This window comes from Sorghum bicolor, chromosome 4, assembly GCF_000003195.3.
Source record: "Sorghum bicolor cultivar BTx623 chromosome 4, Sorghum_bicolor_NCBIv3, whole genome shotgun sequence".
NCBI lineage: Eukaryota > Viridiplantae > Streptophyta > Magnoliopsida > Poales > Poaceae > Sorghum > Sorghum bicolor.
In genome coordinates this window covers 6,210,656-6,234,979 of record NC_012873.2, presented here as the reverse complement: position 1 = coordinate 6,234,979, position 24,324 = coordinate 6,210,656, and the positions used below count along the sequence as shown (strand labels likewise).

The 24,324-nt window shown below is 44.7% G+C and overlaps 2 protein-coding genes across 2 annotated transcripts; both read right to left on the bottom strand.

The window, feature by feature from the left end:
• LOC110434718 lies at positions 15,722 to 16,574 on the bottom strand. The gene is made up of 3 exons (XM_021459424.1): positions 16,452 to 16,574; positions 16,281 to 16,360; positions 15,722 to 16,193 (listed from the first exon to the last, which is right to left on the bottom strand). Exons 1-3 carry the CDS (start codon positions 16,572 to 16,574, stop codon positions 15,722 to 15,724), a joined length of 675 nt encoding a protein of 224 aa, XP_021315099.1.
• LOC8079459 (protein LYK5) lies at positions 18,986 to 21,650 on the bottom strand. Its single transcript, XM_002451656.2, has one exon. The coding sequence runs from the start codon at positions 21,399 to 21,401 to the stop codon at positions 19,362 to 19,364; it is 2,040 nt and encodes a 679-aa protein (XP_002451701.1). The 5' UTR covers positions 21,402 to 21,650; the 3' UTR covers positions 18,986 to 19,361.

Below are 24,324 nucleotides of genomic sequence, written 5' to 3'. Positions count from 1 at the left end.
AGCAGATCAATCTCTTTCCACCCCCAAGCGGCAGATCTAGCGTGTCGACACCCCTTTCCCACCCCTTGAGCAGTGGATCCGACCTGACTTCCCAATCCCGTGAGCGGCAGTGCGGCCTTAAGCAGTGGCGGATCAGGCTCGGGGCCAGAGGTGGGCTCAGCTACATAAAAAAAATTTTGGCGGCCTACAAAAATATATAGTGCAGTAGTCTGCAACCCATGCTACTAAGAAATGAAGAAATTAAAAAAAAACATAGGATCCATCGACAAGCAAAATGTAAGATAGGATTTACACGGTACTAACCTCCTGCTCAGATGATGGATGGGTGGAGGTGGAGGAGCGAGAGGCCTCCCTTCACCTCTGAAGAAATTTTCTCTGTATTTTCCTAGAAAGAGGATGAATTTAGGTCTGAGATCTTAGGGATATATATATTAGTAATGTATTAAATGATGATAGATTTGTGTATTAAATGATGGTTGATTTGTGTATTAAATGATGGTTGATTTGTGTATTAAATGATGGTGGATTTGTGTGAAGGGTTCCCTGGAAAATTTATTTGTGAAATGTGTGGAAATTTGAACATTGTCTCAAGGCGGGAAAAGACAAAAAAAAATGGAAACAACTGCCAAAAGGGCCTGAAGCACAAGTACATGGTTACCTGGCAATGATCTGGTTATTATATTCCTTCCAAAAGTAACCAGATCTCCAAATAGATGCTTCAGTGATTCAGTCCATTAAGTTTTCTTTGATTTTTGTCATGGCCATTACTAACTAGTAACATATTAAATAATTGTAGATTTGTATAAAAGGGCACGATGTATATGAAAATTTCAACTTTGTCTCAAGGCATGAAAAACAAAAAATATAAACAACTACCAAAAGGCCGTGAAGCACATGGTATGGCTGGGTTCACATATAGCAACGACCTAGTGATTATATGCCTTCCAAAAGTAACCAAATCTCCAATTATATATTTTCTTTCATTTTTGTCCTAGCCATTGCTAAGGACATATCTTACTAGTAGATGTCAGTTGTGAGAAACAACACCAACAACCGCTAGTGCCAAATATTATTGTGTAGAATAATGTGAGTTTTATGCGTCGTCCATGAATAAAATCACAAAGTCTTCTCTAGTGTAATTTAACCAAGATGCTAAACAAGATTTAGGCCTTCTTTTTCTATTTTTTCCATTCTTGACTCCCACTAGTAGAGAAATGACCTTTTGTTCGCACCTTTATTCTCGGTCATGTTGGCGCCCAAGACTAATGTGAGCATTAGTCCTGAGTCTAAATTTCATGGGCACCGAAGGCCCTTTTGTCCCAGTTGATAACACCAACCAAGACTAAAAGTCACCTTTAGCTTTAGTCCCTAGTGCTAACATCAATCCCTTTAGTCTTGGTTGGTGTCACCGACTAAAGATCCCCATGGATGAATTTAAAAGGAGAGCACCTAGGACTTGGTCACATGATGTGTGGTTGAGTTGTTAATAAGAAAGCTAGCTACGTGTGGGGCTAGAGGTCCTGTGTTTCAATCCCATGAATCGCAAGAGGTGCCCTGGATTCAAATTATTTTTTTAGTCCTGAAGTGTTCGTTTTAGGCCTTGTTCAGTTGGCAAAAACTTTAGTTTTTGGCTACTGTAGCACTTTCGTTTTTATTTGACAAACATTGTCCAATCATGGAGTAACTAGGCTCAAAAGATTCATCTCACAAATTACAGATAAACTGTGCAATTAGTTTTTATTTTTATCTATATTTAATGCTCCATGCATACGACCAAAGATTCGATGTGACGGGGAATCTTGAAAATTTTTGCGAACTAAACAAGGCCTTAGTCCCGATTGCATGACCTGCGACTGAAGCCCATTCTCTACTAGTGTATGAAAAACATCTAAACTAAATACAGTTAAATTGTAATGTCGAGCATTTGACTCCCAAACATAGTTCAAGTTGACATCACATGAATACTCACAAACACACTCCCTTTTGCTCCTAGGAGAGAGATAAAGAAAATATAGAGATGATTTGTAGTGAGGGTGTCGTGGGTTCATAAACACAAGTGATTAGTGGTTGATGTGTCGCACTTTAGTGGTTAACACTTAAGACACCAAGGGTTTATCCTAGTTTGGGCATCAAGCCCTATGCCTAGCAGAGGATTTTTTTTGGGTTAGAGTACTCAAGGGAGTTCACAATAGGAAGTACGAGAGTGTCCCTACGTTCAAAATAAGAACCAGTTCACCTTATGGCTAAGGGAGCAGGACATTCCAGATGGGGAAACACTCGAGGATCGCACCATCAAGGTCTTGGCATCTGGGCCATCACGCCAGGTCACGACTTGGCAAACCTATGATATTAGTGGCTTCACGTTCTGTACCAAGTCCAAAGACCAAAAGAGCATGGCACAAAATAGTGGTGTTCGATGCGACGCCTTAGACTCTGAAACTGGTGAGGAAACAACTTACTTTGGCTTCGTTGAGGACATATGGGAACTAGACTATGGTACATTTCAGATCCCTGTATTTCGGTGTGAATGGGTTGAAGTCAAACATGTCACAGTGGACAACTATGGGATTAGAGTTCTAGATCTAAGCAAGGTAGGCTACAAAAATGATCCATGGATAATGGCTAACCTTGCTGCACAGGTCTTCTATGCTGAGCAGGTCCTCTCTCCTAATGATAAGAAGAAAATTACGGACCATCCAAAGCACGTAGTTTTCCCTGGAAAGCAACAAGCCATCGGAGTTGATGGTGTATGTGACTTGGATGAATTTAACCAGTTCAGGGACATGTCTCTCTTTGTAGACGACCATCCAGTAAAGATAAAGAATGTTGAGCGAAGCATTTCACAGAGCTCGTTGCCCTGGGTGCGTCATGATGGACAAGGAAGAACAGTAGCTGCCTAGATTTTATTTGTCATTTGCCATGTAATCTATTTATGATAAAATGCCTTATGCTATGTGCCCTTCTCTATTTCTACATGTAAGGGTTACTAGTGCCATTGATGTCGTATTGGTCTCAAACTTTTACTAAGGGTTACTAGTGCCATTGATGTTCCATCCACCAAGTTTGGAATTTTTCTGATGTGGTTTGTTACTTTATCCGGTTTAATTGAATTTCCGTGCGACATCACCCACTAATTAGTGCTTGAACTAAGTCTACCCCTGAAATGACTCCAAATGGTGCCAAACTTCTCCACAGGGTCTTATATACCATAGGAAATAAAACTTCCTTATGGTTGGTGGAAAAACCTAGTGGGATCTGGGTGTAGTCCACTATTTTTCATCTCATTTAGCACAAAGAAAAATGTAATAATAGCTTGCATGACCAGAAAATCCTAAGATCTTGTGTGGGGTTATCATTTGAGTGTAGAAGCTTGCCAAAAAAATTTCAAGACATTTGGAGATAGGCATAACATACATGCTTCACAAACGTATAGAGTCATTCCACCGAACTATGCTCAAACATATGGGTTCCTCACATTTATATTGTCAACGATAAATTGCACAAAGAAATATATTTTTCATAGCATTTACACACTACAATAAAGCTAACAAAATTGGATTTACATTTTTCTGGTATTCCTAGAATTATTTATGTATTAAACAAGATATGAGGCACATATTCAATTTAAATCATTTTAAATAAAGCTGCATATAAAAGTATCTCAAACATGGCATTTAATATTATTAACATGTAGATCTACTTAATAGAAACACAATAAACTTTTTTTCACTATATTTGGACCAATATTTGATAAGATATGAATTTTTGAAGCTTTTAAAATAATTCTACAAAATAATTTAAAAACTAATTGAAACTCATTTCTACAAGCGGTTGGCATTGACCACCGCCTGTAGAAATGGTTTCTACAGGCGGTGGTCAATACCACCCGAAATGGCTGCGGTATATATTGAAGAGACTGAAATTTTCCTAAGTCACAAGGCGGGCCAATTTTTCAAACAGAAGGTACGCTGTCTAGCTGTCGGTTTTTTCCGCCGCCGCCGCACGCTAGCTCTGCCCGCCGTTGCGACGCCTCGGAGCCCTTCGACGTCTTCGCGCGAGGTAAGCTCCTCTGCTCTAGGTGGCCGGCCAAGGAGAGAAGCGAACGGGAGATAGAGGCGGCCGGCGGCGGTGCGAGGCGGGTGCAGCTGCGACGGTGCGGCGGCGGCGGCGGCTGGTGCGAGGCGGGTGCGGGTGCGGGTGCAGCGGCGGGTGCGGCTACGGCAGCGGCGGGTGCGGCTGCGGCTGCAGCAGGTGGTGGGTGCGGCTGCGTCGCCGGCGAGTGCGGGAGGAGAGAGAGGGCCGGCCAAGGTAGGGGACGACCCGACCGTGGGCCCCACTTGGCAGAGCCGCCGTGGGCCGGCTCAGAGCCGGCCTAGTGAGGGAGAAGAGAGATTTGAGTTTTTTTAACTTCAATTATTCACATATGTATTTAGTTGTTATAATACTAATATAATTTAATTATTCATATATATATTCAATTATTTAATAATATATGTATTCAATTATTTAATTATTTATATATGTCTTATGTCTTTAATTCTTTATATATATATATATATATATATATAATAATTCATATATGTATGATGTAATGAAATATGTGTATGTCTATTTCAAAAATAATATGTATTATGTCTTTAATCCTTTGTTGTATGGTAAAATTTTTAAAATTTTGGTTGCAATATAAATAAGTTGTGGATTTAACTTGCATAGGGCTTGATAAATGGTTTATAATTATAAATAAAAATGTAAAATAAAAAATATTATTTCAGTACAATTCTATGATATTGTTGTATCAGTTTTATATATAATATGGTCATGTGTTTGAAGAAAATATGATTTGTGCATTTATCTTGCTCTCACATGATTAATTGCAATGTTAATTTCTCTTTTTCATAGAGATTGCTATGTTTATTCAAATGCAATGAAATTTCTGTAGTAGACTATGGATAGTATGTAGAAGCTACTGTAATTTTTGTAGAATTTACTGTGCACTTTATGCGATTGAAGAAAGTATAATTTGCGCATGTGATTGAATCAATAAATATTAGTGTATGATATATTAGTGTATATACCCCAGGATACATAAATTTAATTTTATGCATAAATTACATAGATTTCTGCGATGAGTTCTCCGCACAAGGACGAAGCAATGCAGTCCCAACCCACGGAGCAAGTAGAAGGGTCATCCGACCCTATGGAACAAGCTCGTGAGGTCACGAAACAAGTAGAAACGGGCGAAGCATCAGGTTCGTCCTATGAACAAGAAGCTAGCGACGACATGGAGCCTCTAGAAGTGAGGAAGACTCGTCGTGAATTGGCACGTGACCCCGATTACAATACAGAAGCCGATGAGGTAAATTAGAGACATTCACGATTTCATGTAATTAAATGATTTCTATTCATAGTTTCTACATATAAACACGCCCATGATTCACATGTCTATACTCAGGAGGCAATTTCTCAGTTTAGAGAGATGATGTCTCAGGAGGAAGTGGCACACGAAGACGCACCGGAACCGACGACCGCAACGACGAGCCCTCAGAGGCCATGTCAATCTAGGAAAAGGAAGCGGCTAGGTTTGAAACGAGGCGAGAGAGGGTTGAACCAATTTCCAGATGACACATATGCCATCACAGATGTGAGCCCTACCGGACAGCCCCTAGCTCCAGAGGAGGCCCTACCCAAATACAGGAATGCAATTGGTTTCTGTGTGAGGGACTTTCTTGATATCACAGTTAAGAACTGGGCCGGTGTGTCGAATAATCACAAGATCAAAATTTGGGATAAGATTAAGACAAGGTTCCAGTTTCCTAGAAATGTGCCAGAAGATTTAGTGAAGGCAGCAATGTGCGGTTAGTTTCCGAAATTGGAGGTCGGAGATGAATGTCAAGTATGCAAAGACAGGGATGGATCCGACATCCAAATACAATATTACTAAAGGGCAGTGGGCTGTTTTTCTAGAGCAGAGGAATGACCCTAACTTCTTAGCTCGGAGCGAAGCCAACTCCCAGCTCGCAAAGAGGAACAAGTACCACCACCATCTAGGCACAGGTGGTTACCGGCACCAAGTTCCTAAATGGAGGCAAGAAGAGGCTGCGAAGAAGGCAGTAGGGTTGCCAGTTCTGTCCGAGCAAGTCGGTGAAAGGTCCGCGAATTGGATCCGTGCTCGGAAACCAAAGGAAACCGAGATGGGTGTGTCCTTTGAAGACCCAATGCTTGTTGAAGCAATGAAGAGCATCTTTGCAGTGGTAGGCATGCAGCAGGAAGGCAAGTTTACGCCACGAAGGGAGAGGGACATCCTTAGTGTTGGCCTCGGTAACCCCGAGCATCCTGGCCGTGTTCGAGAGGCTAAGAAAGACTTCCAAGAGATGATGGGGAAGTTGCTAGAAAATCCTCCTCCTGAGTTGATGGAGAAACTAGCGAGTGCCATGTCAAATGCAGCTACCCAAATGAGCACTCAACCTCCCCAAATGCAGCTAGTCCCAGTGGTGTCGCAACCGTTGGTGGCATCAAGTGAAACAATCATTCCAAGCAGTGTCGCATCTACGGCAAACAAGGATCACTATCCAGTTGACGACATTGTTACTTCTACACCTTGCTCCCTTGTCATAAGATATGGGATTAACAATCATCGTACAAGGGAAGTAGCCACGGGCAAAGCGATCCCAGGAGAACCTAAATACCATGGTGCTTACATCCCTAAAGACTACTGCAGAGTAGAGGTATCAACCGTGGTCCAAGGATATGAGGACGAGATTCTAGACATCCCTGGTCCCGAGGACATTGTGAAACTAGGACAGGCGATAAACAATTTCATCCTTTGGTCTCGGAGGGACGTGCAACTAAGGGAGCCACCACCACCCGCTCAAGAGATGCCACTAACCCAGGAGTCGTCAGCTCATGTCGATCCTCTTCCTAACCCACCGCCTTCACCTCCCCAGTCTCTTCCTGACCCACCAGAATCACCTCTCCATGTTTTCCCTGTCCATCAACCATCTCCTCTCCATGATCTTTATACCCCACAGTCAACACAATCTCCACCACCATTCAATTCCACCCCTTCCCCACAACTCAAAGATCTAGAACCAATAAGTGAGCCACCAAAGGTGCCAAAGAAGAAAGTATTTCTGACACCTAAGTTGATTTCACCATACGAGCCAAAGAAAAAATCAGCTGGGCAAGTGAGATTTTTGTCAGGCATTGCTTCGAAACGCACAATACAAGAGCATGAGATTTCTGAGCTAGCAAAGTCAGGGGTGCCGGCGCCTAAGGTCATAACTCCTATCAATTTCAAGGTGCCAACTGCAGAAGACTACAAGACTATCCCCAAAAAGTACGTGTGGAGAAAGCCTCTACTCAGTCGGACCAAACTTATGAAGAAACCAAGTGGTATAAAAAGGTTTCATGACTGGTACATGAGAGCCTCTTCTGCTGGCATCGACACAATAAGCATGCGCATACCACAAATAGCATTTCTCAGCCAGAGTAGTGACAAATGCATGCTTACATTTGATGACATGTGGGCACTGATGAACCACGAGATGCTAGATGTACAGATCGTAACGGCATTTGCATTGTAAGTGTTACATAGTTACACACATTGTAGTTGCATCAATTTTCAATATCTGACATGCTTCTGTCTTGCAGAATGTTATATGATCAACAAGATTTGTATTTTGGTTCGGACCTAAATTATTATGCCGAAGAAAGGAATGCCTATCTCTGCCCAATAGATATAGCCGAAGATCGGCAAACATTCCGGATCAAGAATGACAGCACAGAGGTACATGGTTTGGAAGGTGCAGAACGGGATGAGAAACTCCGAAAATTGAAACTTGATTTTGAAGCCAAATACGCCTTCTACATTAGACATTCACTAATAAAGTTTTAAGACAGGAAAGCGGTGGTGGCCCTGTACCACTTTGGGTAAGTGTGAGTTTACAAATATCTATCTAAATTATTCCAATGCATAAATGCATCATGGATTTAATTCGCGCAGGAGGCACTGGATATGCTTCATCATTTATCCCAAGGAGGGAAGGGTGTTGGTACTAGACTCCACAGATTACCCGAAAGAAAGCTATGCTCCATTCATCAAACTGCTAGAGCTGTAAGTCAAGCTATGCATGCATACTTAAGCATAGTGAGAATTTGACAATAACATGGTGATTCTATTTGAGATCATAGGGCATACAGGTTCTATAAGATAAATCATGGAAAGCGCGAGTCCAAGAGACCAGGGCAACCATTGGAGGTTATACATAACTGGCCGGTACGTATAAAAATTTAATATTATGAATACAAATCATACACATACGACCACAGTTGCAACTATAATTAAATAACCACTCTCCTATTATACAGTGCATGAAGCAACCACCGTTATCTGTCCTCTGTGGCTACTACGTGCGAGAACATGAGAGAAAACGGACGATATGCAAGGAACCCTGACAAGGTAATATAAGTAATAGTCTATTAAAGTTGGAAGTCATAAAATATATAATATTTATAAACTTTCTTTGCAGGTATATAAGCAAGGGACGGCGGAGCGCATAGACAGACGTGCTTTAGACAACATAGTTGAGGACATCTGCTCGTTCATCATAAAGCATGTCATTCCACGTGAAGGCAAATATCATGATGATGAAAGCCAATTATCCAGGCCACAGTTCCGAGTGCTAACAGAGATTAGTAAGCTCAAACTTACTAAAGAAGGTTATTAGAGAACAGAAACAAACTTTGATGTATATATATATGATGTGTGATGATGGATATACTCTTGTAATTAACTTTATGTCTTTGAGCACCAAACTTTGATGTATACAAATGTATGTCTGAGATGAAGTATTTAAATTACATGTTGCTATGTTAGAAGACCAACCAATATCAATATATTTAAATAATAAATTAATAAATTAATTAATTAATTAATTAATTAATAATACATATTTTAATAGGTTTACACAGGCGTCTCTCTTAGGGAACCGCCTGTGTTACACAGGCGGTTCCCTAAGAGAGCCGCCTGTGTAAATGATTTCTACTAGGGGCTCTCAAGCAACCGCCTATGGAAATGGACGATTTCTACTGGCCTCCAGCGCAGACGGATCTGGAAAACGCCTGTAGAAATATGTTACCAATCGCCTGTATAGTGTGCCCATGTACTAGTGTTAGTTTTTGGTTACTTGGTCTTTAAGTTTGTGGATAGGAGTCCTAAATGGTTTAGATCATTATAGCGACTCGAGATCAGGCTAGACAGTCCTATATAAATTGCCTATCGGCCTACACCAAAACGCATCTAATCAAGCTTGCCAATTGTCGCTATTGTACTATCGTCATAGCTTCTCCATCTCGAGCATCTACATATACCAGTGATCAGGATATCAAGTCTCCAAAATCCTCGTCCTTGCGATTCTGCACCTGAAGAGGACGAATAAGGTTTTTGGGAAGTGCACTCTGCGCGACTGTTCCTAACCTCCACGACCAGTCGTTTTCCATCGAAGTCGGGCTGCGCTATGTCCCATCGTATTCGTCGTCAGCTGCTCAGAGCTCTTCCTCCACCACTTATTGATGATTCCATACCATTATGATTTTAAATAAAAAAACTTATCAACTATAAAGTCCTCGGACTCATAGAGCCAACTTCATTTGGAGAAGTTATGAATTTTTCTATTCGATGCCAATTTTTAGGGGCATTACCAACTGACCCTAAATTTCTATGAATAATGTCTTCCAGTAGCACAAAATATATTTTAGGAGATGACCTTTAAATTGTCACGATCTCCTAAAATAGCTTGTGAACTTCATTTACAAAGATAGTTCAAATGGTCGTCGTCTCTTTTTTTTAGACAAAAGGCATTGCCCGGCTTTATTGAAAGCTTAACGAGCCAACGTAGCGATGCTTGGGATACCAGCTTACAGGACAAGGACAAGAAGAAACAAAAAGACCTCACCCCACAGAACTAACCAAAACCTCTAGCTGAGCAGTTTAAAGAAACACTAGTTTATCAGTAATCAAGGAAAGCTGACATAGTCTAATGAGAAGCGACACCGAGCTGGATAGAAGAATGGACTACACAGACGCAGCCCCAGCTGACAGTGCGAGGATCATTTCTTCCGCCGTAGGCTTCATTTTGGGCTTCAGAAGCGGGCTCCAGGTTTTAATCAGCATGATCATCTTGTGGATCAGACTCTCTGGCATTAACAGAACCTTCTTGTTGAACACCACATCGTTACGAGCTTTCCACGTAGACCATAAAGCACCTGCACAAATAAACAATGTCACCCCTTGATTCTCACCTCTACATTTTTGTATTATATCTCTAAACAGCGATTCACAGTTAATGGGAGACGAGGACCATCCCAAGCAGGTTCTCAGGAAGGACCAGAGAAACACTGCAGGCGGACATTGGAAAAGTATATGGTCAGAGGTTTCAGGCTTGCCACACATAAAGCAGACCTCTTGACCAGACCATTTTTTCTTTTTCAGCTGTACTGCACATTGAATCCGATCATGAGTTGTCATCCATATAAAAATTTTCACTTTCAAGGGAATACAACATTTCCAAACCGACATCATTCTATTATCTGTGATTCCTCCATTAGTCATGAACTTCTACAGCGATCTTGTTGAGTATTTACTAGATTTGTCTAAATTCCATGTAACCAAATCCTTTCCCTTTGTCAAAACCACTGAACCCATAAGCTCTAGTAATCCATTCCATTCATCAAAAAGAGACTCATTCAGTTGCCTTCTAAACTCTATAGACCACTGGCCATCTACCAAAGCATCCTTAACCATCATCTCAGTGTTGGATGCAATCTTGAATAAATTGGGAAAACTAACTCTCAGTGGACAATTACCTAACCACTAGTCATGCCAGAATCTAGTTTGAGCACCTGACTTGACGATCACCTCTCTACCTCTTTGATACCACTCTCTAATATCTAGTAGAGACCTCCAAAACTGAGACCCTTTCTTATTCTTGATTTGAAAGATGCTTTTATTATCCAGATACTTTTTTCCTGAGCAAAGAGCAGCAAAGACTATTATCTCCTCTCTCAAGTCTGTCAATCCACTTAGCCAGAAGACAAGTGTTCATAACTCTTACATCCATGAAACCTAAGCCCCCAAATTCTTTGGGTCTACTTAGTGCTTCCCATTTGACCATATGATACTTCCTCTTCTTAGAAGTCCCTTGCTAGTAAAATCTTTCTCTAATAGCATCAATCTTTTGAAAGTAGCCTTCATAGAGTTGATACACTCCCATGGTATAAAGCGGGACACTTGACAGGCAGGAATCAATCAAACTAGATCTCCCCTCTGAGGATAAGTATTCACACTGCCATGTCCCCAGTCTTTTTTCAATCTTATCACTCACGTAACCCAGCTGTGTTTTAGAGATTTTTGCGCTGCTGACAGGCATACCCAGGTATCTCATTGGCAAAGAGCCAACCTTACACCCCAAGATATTGGTAGCAAGAAGAATCTCCTCCTCATCAAGCCCAATGGAGAAGATTTCACTTTTCTCATAGTTAATTTTCATGCCAGACATTACCTCATAACTTGACAAAATTAGTCTAATGTTCCTTAAGATCTCAGGTGAGTATTGCAGTAAGATCACAGTATCATCAGCATACTGCAAGTGTGACAGACCTCCCTCAACTAGATTGGGAACCAGACCATTAATAATCCCTGTAGCACATGCCCTTGATAACATCTCTGATAGAGCATCAGCCACCAAATTAAACAGAAGGGGGGATAATGGGTCTCCCTGCCTTAGCCCCTTGTAGCTTCTGAAAAATTCCCCTTTGTCACCATTGAGATCAATACATACCCTACCACCTCTAACTGACTCATTTATCCACTGAATCCATTTCTCTACAAAACCTTTCCTGTATAGAACCTCCTCCAAAAACTCCCACTTAACCTTGTCATAAGCTTTGAGGTAGACTAAAATTTTCACAATTTAGTAGTAGGTATAAATATATAAACTATTTCAAGCCTTTAGAGGCAGTACAGGGATTTCTTATCAAACCTACAGTTTTATAGTTGTTTCAATCAATAGCTTTTGATTTTCTCACATCTTTTCTACAACTCATAGTTCACAGCCTCTCTTTTTTTAAGCTCACAATCAAAACCCCTAAATTCTTCGCCTAGTAGTAGTACCATAGCATGTGAGCTGTTTTTTCTCAGGACTTGTTTAGTTGACCCCCAAAAATCAAAAAAAATTTAAGATTCCCCGTCATCGAATCTTACGGCACATGTAAAAAAATATTAAATATAGATAAAAACAAAAACTAATTACACAGTTTGTCTGTAAATCACGAGACGAATCTTTTAAGTCTAGTTACTATATGATTGGACAATATTTATCAAATAAAAACGAAAGTGTTATAGTGTCAAAATCTAAAAAGTTTTTGAATCACCTCAAATGCAGTGGCCCACCGGCTGTAAACCCCGGTGCTGCAGAGAGGCCGCACGCCCGGCACTTGCATTTGAGATGGACAGAGCCATGGAATGTTCGAATGGAAAGTTGTTCTGCCGAAACGGCTTCGAAGCTACCGTCAGGCGTCCGTCCAGAGTCCAGTACTGAGGTTTGGCAAGCAGTGTGGAAAACGAGAACCAGTGCGCGTTTCCAAGTGCCGGACGGGATCGTTTAGGCTTTATTTAGTTACACGTAAAATTTAAAAACTTTTTAAGATTCTAATCATATCGAATATTATGCAGCATATTCATAGAGCATTAATTAATAACGTAGTTTATTTCTAATTTATGAGATAATTTTTTTAAATCTAATTAGTCTATGACTAAATAATAATTATGAAATATAAATAAAAATGCTACAACATACAAATCCAAAAAGTTTTTGAATCTAATCAAGGCCCTCCTTGCGGATGAGTGATGAGCTAGACAGACTGATCTGCGGTAGACAACTGATCTTCTTCTAGTTGGTCCTCCAGCGGTGTCTGTCTGTCTATATATATGCTACGCACCACCTGCTCTCCATCCCAAACTGACACGGCCACATCCACGACGAGACTGCATCTGCATGCAATGGGATCAACGCTTTCTTGCATCCATGGCAACAGTGTCGTCTCCAGTCAGTCGCAGCAGTCGGCACCACCGGAGCCGGCCATGGTGATCGCTCCCAACGGCACGCTGAAGGAGGTCCCGCCGGCCTCTGACCACCTCGCGTCCGTCTCCGACGTTCTCGGCAGCGGCGCCTCGTTCTTCGTGTGCAACTCCGACGCGCTCTACTTCAACGAGCCGCCTCCGGCGCTGGCCGCCGCCGAGCGACTACGGCCGGGGCAGATGTACTTCGTGCTCCCGGCGGAGATGCTCGGGCGCCCGCTGTCGACCGCCGACATGGCCGCGCTGGCGGTGCGCGCGACCTCCGCGCTCGGGACGAACGACAAGCCGCCGTGGCGCTGCCGGCGCGGGCGCGTCGTGCCGGTCACGGGACTGGAAGGCAAGGACCTGGACCGCGACGAGGCCGAGCAGAGTGTGTTCTACGAGACGCTGAACGAACTCACGCTCGGGGGCTTCGCCGTGTTCACGGCCACCGCGAGGAGCGACGAGAAAGTCGCGGCGGTGGCGTTGAGAGGGACGGAGAGCTCGTCGGCGTTCACGAGGATGCTGAGCATGATTCGAGAGGACGCTGAGTGAGGCCAAGGTGCAGCGTGCAGCAGGAGTGTAGAGGCAGGAGCTCAGGTAGTTGTACTAGGCCCAATGGGCCATGTTTTTTTTTTTGAGATTGAACTAGGCCCATGTTGTGTGACCTTGCAAGGCGAGTAAGCCCAACAAAGGTTCTTCATTGTCCCAATGATAAAAGCAGAGATGCTTATTTTGACACGGTTGTAAGCTTGGACACCACTAAAATATGGTTTCCCGCTGCATACCTGCAAAAGTACAGTAATTAACAGGAGTACTTTCCATATTCCATGAATACCTTCTTCCTCGATTCCTCCTAATCTCCTATTGAGGAAGCCAAGGCAGTCTGCAAAGATTACCTCAGCATATCCATGAGTATCTGACGATCTCACATCTTGTCAGTAATTCAAAAAAAGGAGGAGGAGAGCAACCTACTAATTTCTGAATCATGGGGATGCATTTTGTAGCCTGAGTTCAGCTTTGAGATCCAAGCAACAGAGAACCTGCTTCGGTTGAGTCAACTGTGGCCTTGTTTAGTTCACCCCGAAATCCAAAAAGTTTTCAAGATTCCCTGTCACATCGAATTTTGCGGCACATGCATGAAGCATTAAATATAGATGAAAATAAAAATTAGTCACACAGTTTGACTGTAAATCGCGAGACGAATATTTTAACCTTAGTTAGTCTATGATTGACAATATTTACCACAAACAAACGAAGGTGCTACAGTTCCGAAAACTTTTCAGTTTTCGGAACTAAACAAGGCCTGTGCACCGTCGTTCTGGCTGAAGAATGATTTTGTAATCATATCATGTTGTCATTTCAGTCTGTGGCCTTCCCTTCGTTAGTTAAATACTTTCACGACTAGTCCTTACTCCAAGATCAGATGAATGTTTGATGGCACCGACCATTGATCACCTCCTGATTACTGAAAACAGCACAGTAAGGACTTCTTCCTGGTTCTCACAATGGTTGTGACTTGCAAATTCAAAGGTATTCTGTTATTCTGTATGAATAAGAAATGGTTCAGTCCTTATGTCCATTTTTTTTTTCTTTGTGGATTTTTCCAATTAAAAAAGATTCTTTCTGGCTTGTTTGTTCGTTTTTCTTTCTTTTTCTGAAGCGAAAACAGTCATTCTGTTCATCTGACTGATGTTAATGTGTTGTTGGGGTGACACGATGGCAGAAAGTGGCATATGTTCTACTCTCAAAGAAGCAGTGAAGTGACCATCAGGTCGATATACTAATTATTACGTAGATCCAAATGCTCATCTCGACTGTAGAAAGCCCAAAAAAAAATCTTACCATATTTTCAATCTATGGCCTTTCCTTTATTAGTGAACCAATCAATATTCAGTAAAGCCTAAAAGTAGGGCTAAGCATTTTCACGACTAGTGCTTGCTCAAAGATCAACTGGGTGTTTTTTTTTACTTGTTCGTATTTCCCTGTACGCAACTCAATCTTCAATCTATTGTGCTTTCCTGCTTGGTAACTTTTGGTCCATTGGCGGCATGTATATGCAATGACATTCAATTCTATTGTGTGTTTGAGGAAAAAAATGGTTCATTTGTTTTCGCTTTTTCCTCCTTTACCCGAAAAAGGAAACAAAAGACGCTGAGTTCACCTGCTGACGTTAATGTTGGTGGTCTATACCTTCTCTTTGCTCCCTCTTTGTGGAAAAAAAATGTTCATGCTCTGAACAATAGAGTGAAATGACCATCGAGTTATAATACTAGTTATTAGAACCAACAGTGCAAATACTCAATATGACTGTAGAAAAGCTTAAAATAATGCACAAATGACTTATTTTCTCTTTCAGATGGCAAATGGTTTACTCTTACAAGTTAACACTGCATCTGCGATGAGATTACATACAGGATGTGCAGTACAAGATGAGATTACACTGCGTCGGGCACAGAGAATACACGGTCAAGTTTAGTAAAAAAAAAATTGTGTATCTCTAGTATAATTGAAATCTTCTCCAGGCAAATCTCACCTGCAAGATCAACGACTCACAGCACATGTCCTATAGATTTGACGGTCCAGATTAGAAGTATGATCACGACCTTACACACGCAATATGTCCAGGCCGTCGCCGCACCGGGGCTCGCCGCAGCGGAAGCGGTCGGACAGCCGGGAGAGGAGCGGTACCAGGAGCGGGAGCCGGAGGGCCAGTCGGTCCCTCGGGAGACGCGCGGATGGCGTTGCGACTTCTGTGGCCACGGCGGGCTCCGGCAGCGGTGACCGCGCGTGGCAGCAGCAGCCCGGGAAGATGGTGTTCGTGCCCGCGAGGGAGAAGGCGCGCGCGCCGTCGGCCACGGCCGCGTCGGGGAAGAGGTGCGCGTCGCCGAGATCGAGCTCTCCCGTGAGGATGGCCGCGTCCGGGAATGAGAATGCTGGTGCGGCGGGGCCGACGCCGATGCTCAGCCGGAGCTCGTCCAGGAAGAACGAGCAGTCTCCGTACAGGCGCAACCCCATGGCCGAGCTCGACGAGAACTCTCTCCGTAACAACAGCAACCACAGTGCCAGGCCGCAGAAGGTAAACATCAGACAGAACTCGAATTTTACCCCAGTAATTAGTGCAATTCTACCGTATCACTCGCTGAAACGTTTACTGTGACTTCAGAAATCCACTGAGACTGCCGTCGCCGCCACTCCCAAGAAGGATACGGGGCGTGGAAAGGAGCCGACGGAGGTGCCAAGCAGCTACTCTAGGAAGGAAAAGCCGGAGATCGCAGAGGAGGCCGCCGTTGCCGTTGCCAGGGCGCGACGCCGGAGCGCGGCCATTGCGCGTCACAAGCGGCCATGGTGCGACGTCCGAGAGCGCCAGAGTGTGACGCCGGATCACGGACAGGCCAGACAAAGAACGTCGTGACAAACGCAGTAAGTATACTTGCTTCCCGATTCTATTGCTGACCATCTGCACCTGGAGAGAAGCTCGATGTCGCCAAGGTGGTAGGACAGTGGGAGACCACGGCCGTCGCCGCTGCGAGGTTCTCCGGCGAGCTGGACCCCGAGTTCAGGTACTCTACTTCTGCACTAGGAGCTCTTGTTCACTGTATAACCTGTTATTCTTCCAAGCATATAATCTGCAATTGGTTATTGGCTTATAATCTGCTATTCTTCCAAGCATATGATGTCAAACATGTGAAAAAAAATCTTACCAAGTTTAGATATTGTTGATTAGCAAAAAAATATCATGTTGGCAAACAACTATTTTCTTAGCAATATTTGTTTCTTAAAGATGAAATAGTAAGACAGATAAGATTCATGCCAAAAGAAATTCATAATGAGTTATCATATTGTTGAGTCCACTGTAATTCTGCTTAAATAAAGAGAGATTCAAATATTTCAATTTTTCAAAAAAAGACAGCAGCCAACTGCCACATTGGACATTTGATCACATTTCTGATTTACAATGTTTGCTTTTGTCTAACAACAAGGGGACAATATCAGTAAAGAAACGTTTATCAGCAATAAAACTCAACAGAGGAAAGAATGGTGGGGCATCAATTACTGCATCTTGCAGCAAGGTTACTTTGATCACATTGACTCTTTGAAATGTGGATAGACCATGCATTGTTGATTTCAGCAGGATCTTGGAGCAATTAATGTTCTTATCATTTCAGCATGATCCTGAAGCATGGCAAAGTAAATAACAGGGTATACAAAAAACTTTTGATAGACAACTCTGATATTTAACACCTGAAGAAGATTTGTATGGTAATGACCATATAGCAGTAGCTCAAAATACCCCAATCTCCATGAACTGAATATGTTTAACAGCGAGGCTTCTATATATATATACCACAAAATATTAAATATTTTCAAGCAGATTAGAGAGTAGCACTCTTGATGAGCATAGTTTCATTGGCCACTGAAAACGTGATCTGAATATTCTAGGCGAAGCCACTAAAAACAAAGCAGCAGCAGTGAGGAATTGTTTTTGTTATCAGAAGCACAAACACAAAAACAAAAACTAATTGTTAGTGGCTGTTGTACTAGCTCTAAATTGTTTATAGTCTTACCGTTTACAGGTGCTGGCAAAGTTTCTAGGAAATCAAATCGGCTGAATTTTCCTGGCTTGTTTGGCATGGCAAATATCATGGATTGTTCTTTCCACTGCAAAGGATCCTCAATTCTAAGCTAGCCAAACAAATTATGTATGTTGGAATAAGCTCCAACTTAAACAAAAAATCCAAAATACATGGTTACATACACATGTACAATAAGTGTCATATATGCTAGGAAGGGCATGGTAGCAATCCAGTGATCATGTAAAAAGAAAGCATGCATTTGACTATGGTATTTGGATCTAACTATGTTTTGAAAGTACTTTAGACACACATCGATGTATTGTTTCTTTACCTGCACTCTAATTACTAAATTGAGTTTCTATGGGGTTTTGAAAGTACTAGATTTTTTAGCATTTTATTGAGTTTCTATGCGGTTTTATATAGAAGAAATTGTCTGTATACTCAGAACTCAAGTCACCATGGAAATAGAAGGGGAGGAAGGAAACGTTAATGTTGTTAATTCTAAAGATCCTTTGCTCAAATTTGTGGCGGACAGCGATTGCATTTTCAGAGCTGATCTCCCCCAACAAAAGGGTAAGCACTGTTATTTGTAGTATATGAGCCATGAATTTATTATTCCTTTTTATTCATGAGTGTATTCTAGGTTATATTATATGAATGATCATATGCAATTGTGTGAGACTAAACACTATGAAAATATTATCATTGTTTCATTGAAAGGTTTTCAAGTACATCCTTAGAATGAATCCGTAGCGTTAGCACGGGCACTATACTAGTGGTGTAAAAGATGATCTGTGAACCTTTCAAGTCTGCAGAGTTATTGTTAGTTTCAGTCTCTGCATCCACCCTTTCGGCCTTTCCTTTGTTAGAATTGTCAGTGGACTAATCATGGTATAACAGTATTCGGTAAAAGTTCATTTTTCAGAATGACAGTGACTTATTACAGGACAAAGATATATAACGTTTTAGCGCTTTTACATCAACGTTTTAAAGGTTTAGGCCCAGCTGAGGCCAGAAAACAGAGCACAATTGGCGCAAAGTCTGAATGCGAAATGACTCTCCCCCCACCCCACGTTGACAATTTTTTTTAAAAAAAAAAGTCTGAATGCACATAGGAGTAGGATTACCACAGAAGCACGCATGTATTCAGTCCCTTTCGGCAATTAGTTTAGCGATTCCCTTTCCTTTATTTAAATCTCTGTTTCTACTTCGTTTCTGAACGAACAGTTCTCTCTTTCTAATTCTGAAGTGGAAACAGTCCGCTTCATCTGATGAGGAAGAGCAATATGTCTTGTTTGGGTGATTATAAAATCAAATATGTATTTCTCCTTTACAAGTTACTGGTACGACAAAACAGTTCTTACTAGTAGCCTAGTAGCTCAACGTTCTCACCACAAATCCACAAATCCACAATTCGTCGCTGAAAGATCAACGGTACATCCCAGAACTGGTCGCCTCTAGTTTTCTTGCCGAAAATGCTGCAATGCCAAACTTGCAGCATTGGTTCTGTGCTTCTGACGAATGTGGTGTTGTTCTAGCGAAAGAAAGGAGTAGCTGAAGCCGCAATTTGAGTGGATTTGTTTGTACTAGTGATTAATGTAAAACAAATTGATGAAATTAATGATACATTTACTTGTTCTATGCAATTTTAACTTCTATGCTGATGGTTACTACCGCCCGACCATGGAAGATCCGGAGGTGCCGTAATCGGAGGGATCCCAGTCCAGCGTGGAGTTGTACACCGCCGAGAGCGAGACGAAGACCTCGTCCATGGCCGGCCGCGCGCGGGGCTCCGCCGCCACGCACCGCAGCGCCAGCGCAGCCATGGCGAGCGCGAGGTCCATGGGGAAGTCCCCGTGCAGGCGCGGGTCCATGAACGCGCGCACCTTGGCGCGGTCCACGTCCTCGCCGCCGTGCGCCACCAGCGCCTCCTCCGCGGCCTCCCACAGCAGCGTCTCCTCGCCCGTGCCGGCGTCCGCGAACGCGGCCTCCTTCCCGGACAGCAGCTCCAGCAGGACGACCCCGAAAGCGAACACGTCGAGCTTGGGCGTGATGAGGCCGTGCTCGAGGTACTCGGGGGCGAGGTATCCCTGCGTGCCCACGACGTGGCGCGTGAGCTGCGCGCCCGCGCCGCCGTCGGTCGCCGTGACCGCGCGCGCCAGCCCGAAGCTCGACACCTTGGCGCGGAGGTCGGCGTCGAGGAGGACGTTGCTGCTCTTGAGGTTCTTGTGCACGCACGGCGGGTTCGTGTAGTGGTGGAGGTAGTTGAGCCCGTCCGCGACGTCGAACGCCACCTGCACGCGCTGCCTCCACCGGAGGGTGGTGCCGCCGCCGCCGCCGCCGTGGATCCAGTCGCTGAGCGCGCCGTTCTCCGCGAACTCGAAGACGAGGTAGGTGTCACCGCGGTGGACGCAGAGGCCGGAGAGACGGACGAGGCAGGAGTGGTTGACGCGCATCAGGATGCCGACCTCGCCGCTCACGTCGCCGGCCACCAGCTTCACCGCCGCCGCGTCGCCGTTGATGACGGCCCGGTACACCGACGTGCCCGGCACCTGCCGCTCCTCCGCGAACCCCGCGGTGGCCTTCTCCAGCTCCGAGAACTTGTACACCGTCAGCGAGTCCACGGCCCCGCGCACGTCGCTGGCCACCAGCGACCTCGTCCCGGAGGACGTCGAGGACGTGGTGGTATTAGTGGTCTGCTTCCCCGACGCCAGCGCGCCGTACTCCGCCGACGAGGACACGTCGATGACCACCTTGCTGCGTTGACGGACACTTTCCCCATCGGCGAGCCGCCGCCGCCGCCTGGCCCGTAGGAAGAGCAGCAGGCCCAGAATTCCTGCCAGCGCAAGCGCGCCGCAGCCGACGCCAACACCGACGCCGACCCATTTCCCGGTCCCCGACCCGCCCGACGGCGCGGGCGTGGGCTGCGGCGGGGTCGGGGCCGGCGGCGGCGCCGGGGACGCGAGCATGTCCGGCGTGGGCGCGGCCTTGAGCGGGATGAGCAGCGTGGTGAAGGGGAATATGATGTCGTCGGCGGTGAGGCCGTTGGCGTCGAGCACGTCCTGCGGGTCGGCGCGGAACCTGGCGGCGATGGAGGTCACGCCGTCGCCCCACATGACGAGGTAGGAGAGCAGGTACCTGAACCCGCTGGCGGCCTGTGCGGGCGAGGGGCACGCGCAGCGGAGCGGCACGGTGAGGTTGTTCCCGGCGACGAGGCCGCGGCTGTCGTGGAGCGGGTTCTGATCGATGAGCGCCTGGCAGGTGGTGAGGCCCTGGTAGGTGATGTTGGCGATGATGAAGTAGGTCTCGCCGAGGAACTGGATGGTGTAGGAGGAGTTGTGCTGGTAGTAGCCGCCGGGCGTGCAGGCGCAGGGGACGGGGACGAGGACGAGGCTTGAGGCCGCGAGCGGGGACACCGTGGGAACGGCGTTGGCGGCGGCCGTGGCGGAGACGGAGGAGTTGAGGAGGTAGGAGATGGAGACCGGCGTGTCGTAGTAGGACGGGGAGGAGCGGAAGATGAGGTAGGAGTCGCAGGCCGGAGTGGAGGCCGTGGTGGCGTTGCAGGTGTAACCGAGGACGGAGCTGGCGTTGGTGGCGTAGCAGGCGTTCTGCTTGTTGGCCTCGTACTCCTGCTGCGCGCGCGCCGGCACCGCGGCGGCGAGGACGAGGACGAGGAGCGCGAGCGCTGCCGCGGGAGGCGGAGGAGCCATCGTCTGTTTGGGAAACGCGGCGACTGAGCGGCGGATTGGATGGGTATGTGACGAGCGGGACGGAGGGGCAGAGTCAGCAGGTCAAGGTTGCGGTTGCGTTGCGTGGCTGCTCTGTTTGGGCTCCGGCGTCCTCTGTGTTCCAGCAATGGCTGGCGGGGGGGCGGGAGCCGAGCGCCTGAAGGCACTGGACTGGACTCCACCCGGCCCAGGCTGGTCAACACGGCGCGCAGAGTCAACCCTGTCGTGCTTCTTTAATGAGTAATCATTTACACGGGCACATGCATCATGGAGTATGATGAATGGTCGTAGCTAGTAACAGATGTTGACAAACAATTGTCTAGGGATGACGAGGAAATGAAAGGAATCGTATTGGTGGGTGGATATATGGATACTTGGCAAATCTACGACTATATTCCAACTCCTAAAAACAAGCATATTTGAATCAATAATTTCTATGGATATTAATATACCACATAAGCATTCTGTTGATATGTCAAGGTAGCTATCGAGAAAAAAAAGATTAAAAAAAATATAGAAACTAGGTCTAAATTAGAAATCATGTCTACACGAAAACTAAGACATGAAGGGATGTGATTGATAGAGAATGGAGAGGGTGTATACGTGATTGGATAAAAAAATATTTCTGTAGAAACTATTTATTGAGACAATGATTTCTATATATAATGTGTATCAAACTATTAGGTATAGAAATTGTACGTAGTTTTTTAACATTAGAACTTCCTTAAATAATTTATTTTTTAAAAAAAAAATCAAAACTAGGGCCTATATTAATCTAACTCAGCCACCTCCTTCTACCCCCACCTTCCTTCGACTATTGCCGATCAACAGCCAAGTGGAACCTGCACCAAATCAGCACTGTGTTAGCACCTGCGGGTGCTAAAGCTTGGACCTCTGATTGAACTCTACCAGTCTCATGGTCATGGAGCAGCGCATCTTCGTTGACTATAGCGACTCTACCACTCATCGAGCAGAAGAGAGGGGGAACTGGTGACTGCGTATGTGATGTTGAAGTTAGTGGAAGTCGAAAGGATCAAAGGGACGACATAGAGGAGGTGAATAGGTCTGAGCTGAATTAACAACACGAACTTACAGCGAATGAAACTTCCTACACGATCTACAAAATTTACCAACCAAATTTGAGTTGATTTGTTACCATAGCCTGTAGAATATGCGTAGAGAAGTTCTCTTAGCTTAGTCCTTCTCCACACCGTAGATCGACCCTTGTTTACCTGTCTAGAGGTGAAAAGAGATAGGAACACAAAGAACACAAACAAGGGTAGTCGAAGCTACCTCCACAGCAAGATAAGGTATTTTTCCCGAGGTTCGGCAATCTCCACTAAGGAGTTCCTACGTCCCCGTTGTTGAGGTGACCACGAAGGTCCGACCACTTAGGTCTCCTCCTCAAGCAATCACAAAGGTTGGCTTGATGTTTCCACTAAGAATCAAGGGGTAATACAAACACTTCGGGGTGCCCTCACAAATGAGTCAACACGGGCAACCACGAAGAACGCCTAGCCGGCTAGGGTTCCAAGAACCCAAGAGTAATAAACACAAACCAAACCGGCAAGACGAGGAACGGAGTGCTCAAGTCACAGATCGAAGCTCCCAACTCTCTAATCTCACTTCTCTAGCTCGAATCTCTCAAGAAATGAAGTCTAGGAGCAAGAGGAAGAGAGAGTAGGTGAGACAAAGCTTGGAGACTGTTTTCTTAGATGTGGAAGAGCTGGAGTGAGCAAGCCAACGGTTAGAAAAGAGTAGAGAGCTATTTATACTAGAGTAAAGAACATTGGCCGGTACTACCGGTGCAACCACCGGTACCACCGGCGTCCCTAGATCTAAACGTGAGAAAGCTGAGAAAAGTGCGAGAAAAAGGCCTACCGGTACTACCAGCCTTGGGCCGGTACCACCGGCCAGCGCCGGTACTACCGGTGGAAGGCCGGTACCACCGGCAGTGCAAAATCTCGCAAAATAGCAGTTCTGCGAGAATTTGGCCTACCGGTACTACCGGCGGTAGCCGATACTACCGGTCACGGCCCGGTACTACCGGTAGTTTATTTTCTCGCAAAACCCGGGAGAGAACTGGCACAGCCGGTACCACCGGCCCTGAGGGCCGGTACTACCGGCTCACCCTGGCAGAGAAGAAACTTCCCAGAAGTTTGTGCGTGCAAGTGTGTCTCTCAAGCGCAAAACCTAAGTTGACCTGAGCACCTTAATCCTCATCTTACCGACTCAATTTGCATCCCTCTTGATAGTGCGGCGTTTCCTATAACTCAAACAAGAAATAAAACTAGGTAGCTTCTTGAGTTGAAACGTCGCTTAAATGAAGAAATTTTGGGGGTGCTGTGATTCACCAAATGTGTTTGTTTGATTCCATCAAAGAACTAACACCTGTATATTACACTTGATAGACATGTTAGTTCCTAATTTGATTGTCATTAATTATCAAAACCCACACCGGGGGCGAATGCACTTACAAACTCCCCCTTTTTGGTAATTGATGACAACCAACTTAGGCTTATAAAAGATTGAAAGAAGTAGAGCTTTTGAATTCCAAAAATTAGGTTGGGCTCCCCCTTAATGTATGCATTGGATTTGGAATTTCAAATCTCGATTAATATCAAGATGGCATACATTAAGATCAAGCTCCCCCTAAATTTTGCAATCCGTGGGGTGCCTAAAAGAGTGTGTGTGTGACAAGAAATAAACCGTGATGCGTATGACAGGATATATCACAAAGAGTAAAAGAAGAATTTGAATGATTATGCAAGAACCAAAGAGCTCACAATAACCATTCAAAAACAACATTGCACCAACAAAAGTCTAAAGAAGCTAACACAAGCAAGATATAACGAGAAAAAAAGTGTTTAGCTTACAATCATCCATCACACAACGTAGTTCTTGT